General features: G+C 34.1%; 1 protein-coding gene across 1 annotated transcript; it reads right to left on the minus strand.

Annotated features, from left to right (window-relative positions):
• Positions 1 to 1,239: 1,239 nt before the first annotated feature.
• On the minus strand, positions 1,240 to 4,268 carry LOC127517428 (lectin-like). Its single transcript, XM_051903025.1, has 6 exons — positions 4,199 to 4,268; positions 3,564 to 3,639; positions 2,421 to 2,563; positions 2,135 to 2,275; positions 1,843 to 1,954; positions 1,240 to 1,471 (listed from the first exon to the last, which is right to left on the minus strand). Exons 1-6 carry the CDS (start codon positions 4,199 to 4,201, stop codon positions 1,374 to 1,376), a joined length of 573 nt encoding a protein of 190 aa, XP_051758985.1. The 5' UTR covers positions 4,202 to 4,268; the 3' UTR covers positions 1,240 to 1,373.
• Positions 4,269 to 10,142: the final 5,874 nt, after the last annotated feature.

Raw genomic sequence — 10,142 nt, forward strand, 5'->3', positions numbered from 1 at the left:
AACAGTTTTAAAATCTAGTGCCTGAATTACTTATAAATTTAAAGTGCATTGCTACAAAAGTAACATTAATACTTGCATTACATCTTAATTACATCTGTTAATCTTGTACAATATTAGTATTATCTGTTATGTAAACTATAATCATTCATTTAAAACTAGCACAATCAAGAGATGTCAGACACAAAATAGGGGCACAATACTGTGTTAATATGAGGGAATTTTCCATTATAATTTTCAGTTTTTTTTGTACCTGTATTTTGAATTACACATGGTGTTGTTTTAGGATTAAAGGAAATGTCCCTAAACGGATAATGTCCTGACAGAATATTACCAGTACCTTTTCCATTTCTCTAACGATTTTTTTTTTTTTTTTTACAGTTTGCAGAGATATGCATACAAATTGACATATGCATACAAATGTCAATGGATAACCATAATGCAACGTATGAGAAGATAGGATAAATGTCCCAATGGATTTGAACACAATTACTTGTATTATTTCCTCCAAAACTTGCTAAAGTCTGGCTAAGGCTATCATTCCCTCTGCACTCTTCTCATTGCAATCTTTTGACAAAAGTATTTTTGCATTAATGGTTCAAACCAAACAAGACATAATTTTGCAACTTATTCTACACATTTCCATGACTCTTCCGCTGAAATATTTCACTTCTAACCCATATTGACCTTGTGCTTGCTTGCCAAGCGAAAACTGTTTTTGTAGACAGTACATTTGTCAGAGAGAGGTGTCTGGTAAATGACAAGCATCTGAAAGGATGGTACTTTATCACACTAGACAATAAAACCGCTAGATCTTGATACTGATACAGCTGTGATCTCTCACCTCCACTTGATGCTGACAGCTAAAGTTGCTGCAGCTCACAGCCTGAATGGCTTTGTCACTTAATCTGATCATAAAAACACCAAGACTCATTTGAGATGGATAGGAATTCAGTTCATCAAGTTGCTTGATAAAGTTGCAAAATAATTTGCAACAGAAGTTTTTTTCACCTTTAGCATGATATATTTGTCACCTACTGTATGTCACTTTGCAACGCTTGCATTTTCACTTTACTTCTCTCACATTACGTTTTCAGTTATTCATCAGTCTTCATCACACATTAAAACCCCTTGAAACAAATGCAGCCTCACGATAAAATGCTTGTATTAGAACGTAAAAGCATTATGCTGCACGAAGCATAAGTTCTTCTAATTTCATTAATCAGGCAAAAAATCAACTGGTCATTTTGATTGCAAAAGTTATTTATTATCATTTAAAGTTATTTGCAGAATTGTTTTTATTTTTGTAAGTTTTTCTGTTGATGCAGAGAAAATGATTTTCATAAGATGATACTTCTATGATGAAACTGCTCCATCTACTGCAGGTCTATTTTCAAAAAGACGGTCTTTCGTTTGAAGGCGCAGAAGTAGTTTTTCTTGACAGAACAAGACTCATCATTCCACATGCCATCAACTGAAAATGTGAGGTACAGTGAAATGAAGAGATTATTGTACATTCATCATTGTCTTACCAAAAAAACACTAAAATATATATGTTATGTTATAAACATAAATAAAATAAAACAAAATACATGTTAACTGATTGTTAACTCTTAAATTTGTCTTTTTTTCTGTAGGGATTCTGTCTGAATTAACCATCTCACTTTCTAATTAAAAGTATTGACCTTAGACTCACTTGACATCCAGGAAGAGAAAAGAGCTTGTTTTCAAACTCACAGACTCAGTATCACTATAATAAATCTTTTAGCTAAACATTTAGTTAAAACTGAATGTAACAGTCCTATAACCCATTAGTTTTTTTTCACCAGTTCCCTTTGTTCATACCTTTCCAGTTCATCTCCACACATTCCTCATTAGTGTAGATGTGGTTGGGCTCACCAGCTGCCCATCTTTGATAAATCCAGGAGGAACCATCAAGCCATCGAAATTTACCAGTCTAAACAAGTGAGAAAGTGATTTCAAAAAGGAAGAAAGAGAAAGAAAGACAGAAAAGGTGTTTGGGTAGTGAGAAACTACAGTGAATGCATGTCATTGAAAAACAAAAGAAAAACAACTTAATTATTTCTCTTCACTCCCTCCATTTGTGAACCTCTTCACATTTCTGTCTTTTTTTTACCTTAAATAGTTGATAGCCTCCGAGCCAGACGCGAGGTTTGTTTCGGCTAAGTTCTGTCATAGTGCATAATAATTGCCCATTATCTTTTTCATTATGCACTGACACCAGGTGTCCACCAGAGACATTTTTCATACAGCTGAACTGGATATGAAACAGGAAGAACATTTAATAACTGCATTTTTTTTTAATGGTGGTGAAATTAATTTGGAGAATAACAGAATTGAAATATCTTAAATCTGTAATGACCTTAAAAATAATAATGAAAAATGCCAGTGCTAAAACCTACCTCAGCATCAGTGAAGTTGGCAGGGGTGTTGAAGTATTTGACACAGTAGCGGCCCACTTTGAACCAATCACTGAAGCCATCCACATCACATGCTTCAGGCATATCGCAGTGCTTAGTTACATCTGTACGGCCAACAGCAAAACCTAAATGAAAGAATCACACCCATAACTATTACTTAAGTGTTTTAAACATTATATATATGGGTAGTTTTTCTTGTCCGTTTGAAAGTTAAACTTGGAATCTGTCACTCTGTTAATATACTAATACTGTCAATGTCATCTCAGTAAGCATAACAAATGCTCCTATATGCACATATTTTGGACAATTATAATGGTCAGGTGTATTCTGTCGACAATATCTGCCTTAAAGGGTTAGTTCGCCCAAAAATGAAAATTCTGTCATTTATTACTCACCCTCATGCCGTTCCAAACCCGTAAGACCTTCGTTAATCTTCGGAACACAAATTGAGATATTTTTGTTGAAATCCGATGGCTCCATGAGGTCTACATAGGGAGCAATGACATTTCCTCTCTCAAGATCCATGAATGTACTAAAAACATATTTAAATCAGTTCATGTGAGTACAGTGGTTCAATATTAGTATTATAAAGCGACGAAAATATTTTTGGTGTGCCAAAAAAAAACAAAATAACGACTTATTTAGTGATGGCCGATTTCAAAACACTGCTTCAGGAAGCTTCGGAGCATAATGAATCAGCATGTAGAAATCAGCCATCACTATATAAGTCGTTATTTTATTTTTATTTTTTTGGCGCACCAAAAATATTCTCGTCATTTTATAATATTAATATTGAACCACTGTACTTACATGAACTGATTTAAATATGTTTTTAGTACCTTTATGGATCTTGAGAGAGGAAATGTCATTGCTCCCTATGTAGGCCTCACGGAGCCATCGGATTTAAATAAAAAATATCTCAATTTGCGTTCTGAAGATTAACAAAGGTCCTACGGGTGTGGAGCGGCATGAGGGTGAGTAATTAATGACATAATTTTCATTTTTGGGTGAACTAACCCTTTAAGTTCATTTAATTATTATCAAGGTACATTAAGGAATGGGGCTTAAGTAATGAGTATAATATTGAAATTTCTTAAATATAATGAATTGTGAAGTAAATATTACCTCTCTCCATTCTTAAGAAGTTGCCACTCCCAAAAAGAAGAGTCATCAACAGAACGTTAATAGATCCTGATTTCCACTGTGAAAGAAAAAAACAGAATCAGTGAAATATGATTATTAACCACAACATTTTTTTTTAACAACCCACTCCTATTATACTCTTAATAATAGGCTTTTATACGTACACACACACACACATATATATGTATATATATTTATATATATATATTACATACATTGGATATATTGGATTTCTTGCCAATGTCACCTTTTGGCTTGCTCAGTTGGGGACACTTAATATTCTGCAATATTATTGATTCAACCGCATTTGACACTATGAGAACTGAACTGAATTGAACTGGATGTTCACATCACTGTTTCTGTAGAGCTGCTTTATAGTTGATTTGAATTCATTTCATTCACTTTACATGTTATTGAGCCAAACCGAATCAACACTGAACTGATTTCAGCTGAATACTGACTGTTTACTATTGTCTTTTTAGAGCTGCTTTACAGCAGAATTGAATTCTGTTTGCATCATTGAATCATTATTTTCCTGTTTATCACTGTAAAGCACTATATAAATAAAGGTGACTTGACTTGGATGCAAGAAGTGTTCATTCAAGAAGAGCACTTACCATTGCAGTTCTTCCACTTTTGTCTTCTATCTGTCCTCAGTAAACCTTTGATCTGTCTCACCTTATTTTATACCATTTCATTTCTTTTCACAACTCCTCCTCTTCTCTTACTCAACCTTATCTTCATGGTCTAGGTGTCTTCAGCACACAGGAAACCACTTGTTTCAGGACCTGAAACACTTATCATTTATAGTTTATTGTACAAAAGCAGCATTAATATATTCAAAATATCTTACTCTTAGACTACTAATTATCTATACTATTATCTATAATGAATGCAACGTGTTATTTCAAAATGAAAATGATTTAAGGTAATTAGTAACTGTTTCAAGTCAGTTTATCATGAAGCAATGACATTTGAATGAGAAACTTGATACAATGGTGTTAAATCAAAAGGAATGGTTTAAACAGAAAAAAAACATTAAAAAAAAAACAAATTTTGGTCACACTTTAGATTAGGGTCCAATTTCTCACTATTAGGTAACTATTAATTATGACTTTTGCCTCAATAAATTCCTAATTACTGCTTATTAATAGATAGTAAGGTAGTTGTTAAGTTTAGGTATTGGGTATGATCATGCAGAACAAGGCATTAATATGTGCTTTATAAGTAATAAACAGCCTATATATCCTAGAAATATGCACACTAATAAGCTACTAGTTAATAGTGTGATTTGGACCCTAAACTAAAGTGATACATAATTTTTTTAAAGCATGCATCCAAATTTTAATGGAATGAAACAATGAATGACAAGATTGCTGGAGAAGTGTCCCAATGGGCAAATTATTATTTACCTTTTTTCTTTTCTTTCTTTTTTTTTCTTGTGAAAAGAAAGTGACTTTCTTCTTGGCAGTGTAAAATTATGCAACTGTTATATATCCTGTTAGATTTCCAGTGTAATGCTCGTGGTACACACATACCTTTCAAACGAGAATGCTAAGGGGATATAAAATGTAACTAAAACTGTGAAACTGTGATGGAAAAAGTTGGACTGTAGCTTTTTCTTTTTTTACATGGTAAATTGCTCAATAAGAGGCATCTGGTAAATAACAAGCATCTGAATGTCTACTACTTTACCATGCTAGACAATAAAACTGTTAGATCTAGATTGGTTATGCATACAATTGTGATCTTTCAGTTTCTGGATTTGTTCAGCAGGGTAAGTGCAGATTTATGTGTAAATTTTAGCAACATAACAAAATGTTAAAAAAGAAAATGGTCTGAATACATTTTGAATGCACTGTACGAGAGTCATTTAAGCAATCCGATCTCTTATGATGTACTGTATAAATTGTAAATAGGCCCTAAGAGATATTTAGTGTAACCAAAGTAACTAAATTGACTGCATCCCAACGACTTAAGACTCCAATTTCATGAAAGGCAGAAAGAAAACTATGTAAATAAATGTATTTATTTATTTTTCATTTTTAACATGATACATTTTCATTTTTACACTTTATGCCAGTATCTCTGTATCTTTTTAATTTTCACAATCCCCTCCTACTTCTCTCACACTTTTTTTTCTCACCTTTTAATCACACATCTCACTTTCAGTTATCCATCACACATGAAACGCATTTAAAACAAAATGCAGCTTCATAACAAATATCTGCTTTTATTATACAGCATTACGCTGCTAGAAGAATTAGTTCATCTAATTTCTCATTCACTATTACATAGACAAAAAAAAAAAAAAAAAAGCCAGAAATAGCATGTTCATTATCAACTGTCTTGTTTATGTCGAATTTAGATGCTTAAATGTATAATAATGCATTTAGGTGAAGCAAAGTTAAAGTTAAAACAGAAAGTAAGATTCTTGGACCATGTTGTTGGTCTACAGGATGGTAAAAATACAGAAATGTCTTGCAGAAAAGCCTGCTAAAGTAAGAGCACTTTGGCCTGTTGGTATAACGGATGCTTTGTCTACTGTGCACAGAGGTCACAGTCAGTGGTTGCTCTTACTCAAAAAGGACATAAACTCAAACAAAAACCAACAGAGAGATGCCAGTCCAACCATGATAGACAGTTTTGGGTTATTATCTGATCCACTTGACAAGGTTCTTAAATGAAAGTGTTCTTGAAACACCAAATGGTGCTCCTTGGACACATCTTCATGTCCCCAAGGAGCACCAGTTGGTGTTTCAAAAAGCACTTTTAATTATGGACCTTAGTATAATTTGATGGCTTGTGGCTAAGCTGTGAGAGATATAATTTTGGTTTTTGGCTTTATATAAACAATGGCTTACTGTTGAGTACCTTGGTGAATAATGATAGAAATGCAATAATGTAAATAATTGTATGGATTAGTTTGATTTTTTTTCTAGGCCTATTTGTGGTGTGTTTGGTTATGTGATTTGCAATTGCAAATATTATTTTTTATGATCTTTAACTAATTTTATTGGGCCTCATTCGTGAAGCTTTCGTAAATATATGAGTAAATTCTGAGTAATTTGGACGTTATACAGACCTTTCAGAAAACTCTCCCATGGATTCACAAATGCTTCATAAACATCAGATTTGATACTTAAACTTGTGTATGTTAATGAATTTCAGTCATTCGTAAATAGGGCGAGTGTGCTCATTCACAATTAGCATAATCCCCACATATGAATTATAACTAGGCAAATTACGTGTCCAGAACACTGTGGTATTTTCTGGGCTTCCAAATATTCAATTAACGTGTCCACACTCCCATAGAATCGGTTAGTACAGTTTACTGCAGAACAACTCATTATGTCAGTGTGAAATAAACAGTTATGGAAATGTAGAAATTAAAGTTAAAGCGCCAATCTCCCCCCTAAAATCATGAAAAAAAGTCAGTTGGTGCCTCAGTGACTACTTCGCTCAGAGAAGCTGTCAATCTCAGTTGTCAATCATGACGTCACATCCCCGGTGCGTTCAAATCACGTCGGAAAGATCGTATTTACGAGCTGAACGCACATGTAAGCCACCACAATGTCGTAAATACGAGTGGGAAGTTCGGGATTTTCTTTAAGCCCCGATCTGTACGAGTTGGGGGCGTGTCAGTGCGAAACATGGTGGAATACCACAATATTATAGGAATAGAGTACCTCAGAGATGCCGTGTTTTTGTAGGCAAAACCCGGAAGCGAGTTAGCACTTTAGGACTTCCAGTTCCATCGGCCTAAAGTCTATGGGTTTTTTGAATGAGTTTTTGCTAAATCACCTGAAATAAGGTCTGTGGTTAACAAAGCCTCTAAATATTTTCACGTTTTGATCTATGACATAAAACACACCAGTTATAACCCACTTGTGATTTTTTAAAACCTTTATTGTGTCTTAAAAACGGCGGTTGCTAACAAATTGCTAAAATGGACAACTTCCTTTGGCAGGGACTTTAGACGTCATCATGACAAACAGGACATTTGGACAGCATTTCTCATGAAAAAGTGGATAAGTGTTCATACACAGCGCAGATCATAATCAGCAAGCATGTTTTTAAATAAAGTTGTTTTTTAAATAAAGTTTGAGGAAGCTTGGTGGTGGTGACGTTGATCCGCGACCATGGTGTGCTGTAGTCCGTTTATAGCCTACTGTTAGCTTTTTATATCTGACCACTTTATGTAGGGTTCCAAATTTATAAATGTTGTGTAACTTGTAAAGATTATCTTGATAGACAAAACGTGTAAGTGTCATAACCCTTTGTTAAACACAGAGATTATTTTTTTAGATTTTTCAAAAGTCTATGGGAAAAATGCATAGGCTTTCGATCGAGGGAACCCGTGCGCCGCTAACTTCCGGGTTGGCCTACAAAAACACGTCATCCCTGAGGAACTCTATTTAGCAGCGACATTGTCCAGCTTTTATATTTACAATGAAGTAAGCTAATTGCCTGCACAAAATATGGTAGCATTATAATATAGGGGAGAACCGGGATGAAAGTAACATGGGACGAAAGTAACAAAGCGATTTTTTCAAAGCTCTGACTACATTTGCATTGCAAGTTATGACAGCACGTTCAGCACGCAACCCTTGACGGAGCTGCCAAATATCATGTGATTTCGTCATCGGTTAGGTCCGGAAAACAGTTTTCGAGTACGGTAAATAAATTGCTGAAGCGGTAATTTTTTTTCTAATTACAATTTGTGTTTCTCATTTCATGTGTCACAATAATGATCAGTCTACAGGTTATTTAGTCCTGTAACACATCCTGAAGTTTGATTTGTCAGTATTTTTCAGTATGAAAGTAAATCGGGTTTAAATGTCAGATGTTCCTGTCGGTGTTACTTTCGTCCCACTGCAGTGGCTACAAGAGTTTATTTTGTCCCACTGCTAATGTGGTGGCTTTCTCTGCGTTGCAGCATTTATTAAAATATGTTCATGTTGTATTGTACTAGCAGAATATGCCAAGAGTGAGGGTCAGAAAGACAGACAGAGGTCTGATTCAGCCAGATGTTTATGAGAGGGCGTTTCTGGACATATCTGTTGCTGATTTCTGTATGTCACCATTTATTCACTCAATCTGTTTACATTTACCATAGTCACATTTAGTTTTTAGCCATACCTTAGCTTTTCCACACCCACCTATGTATTTGCAGTGTTTCTATTTAGATGTTTTTATGCATATTTTGAATTTATGCATAAAAACAGCTGGATTGGAAACATGACTACTGCTACATTATGTTGATAATTCATATTATGCTAATTTAATTTAATTTTCATATTGTTCAAACTGTTGAAAAAATGTTTTATAAAATAAATTGACATTGCCCCCCCCAAAAATATTCTAAACAATTCAAGTTTGTACTGTCGGGTTAGTTTTGAAACATTTGATGAAACTGAAATTCTCAATTTAAAATGAAAATGTAATTTAATACAAATTTTTTCAAAGATAAAGGACAAAATATGTTTGCAGTTACTTATTAACAAGGTCATAGTCAGGTATATTTAATGAAAACAAGACGAACACAAAAAAAATCTAGCTTGTATTGTTGTGTTACTTTTGACCCACCGGATGGGGTCGAAAGTAACAATGTGCAATTTATGTTCAAAGTAAAATTATACTGAAGCCGTTCAACATTTGAACAAAATACCACCTGGTATTGATAGACCACACCTGTGAGTTATTGACCACAGCAAAAATATATTGCTATCTAAAACATTATCTTTTAAAATGACATTTTTGTGAAAAATGGTACTTTCGTCCCTGCTCTCCCCTAACGATATATGTAATGATAAAGTTTACAGTGGCTTCATAAATTCACTAAAAACATAAAAGCAGAACACACCTGATGCACATTCTTTGTTCTTCATTTTCAATAAGTAGAAGTGCTGTATTTATGTGTAAATAATTAAGAGAAGGTACGCCGCCATCTTACTCCGACAAAAGTGACTTGAACCCACATACGACTTACCACCTCGTAAATACGAACTTCCCAGGAGGACTTGAACGCACCAAATTACTAAAACCACTCATTTTTTTAAAAAAAACGTTGGGAGTTTCACGAACTCATGAAATATTATTATGGTAGTATCATCAAAATGCAGTGTCATAAAAGAACAGAACGTTTGAATGTTTTACGCATGTGGTAAGTGGTAGACGAGTAGAAATTGCGTCTGAATGCTGTGTGCGCCAGGATCCATCAGTCCTCGAATCTAGTATCGAGTTTTTAGTGGTTAAAATAGTGGAGAATATCTCGTGTTTTTCCGTATGTGCTCGACAATTTCCGTGGGTTCTCGCGCTATAAATGGGTAAAATGGGGCCCATTGAACTTGTAAAATATGAGGATTGCTTCTCACATTCTCCAAGTAGAATCTATTCATTTTAAATATTATATTGTGCATCCTAGTGAATGCAGAAACATAAATAAACATTGCGAAAGTAACAAATAAATAATCTCTTAATCTAACCACCATCTAAACATCATTATTTATTTCCATCATTTTTAGCTTCTCAATAGGTTTTAGAGGTAAATGTTGCGTG

Source organism: Ctenopharyngodon idella, chromosome 1, assembly GCF_019924925.1.
Source record: "Ctenopharyngodon idella isolate HZGC_01 chromosome 1, HZGC01, whole genome shotgun sequence".
Classification (NCBI taxonomy): Eukaryota; Metazoa; Chordata; class Actinopteri; order Cypriniformes; family Xenocyprididae; genus Ctenopharyngodon; species Ctenopharyngodon idella.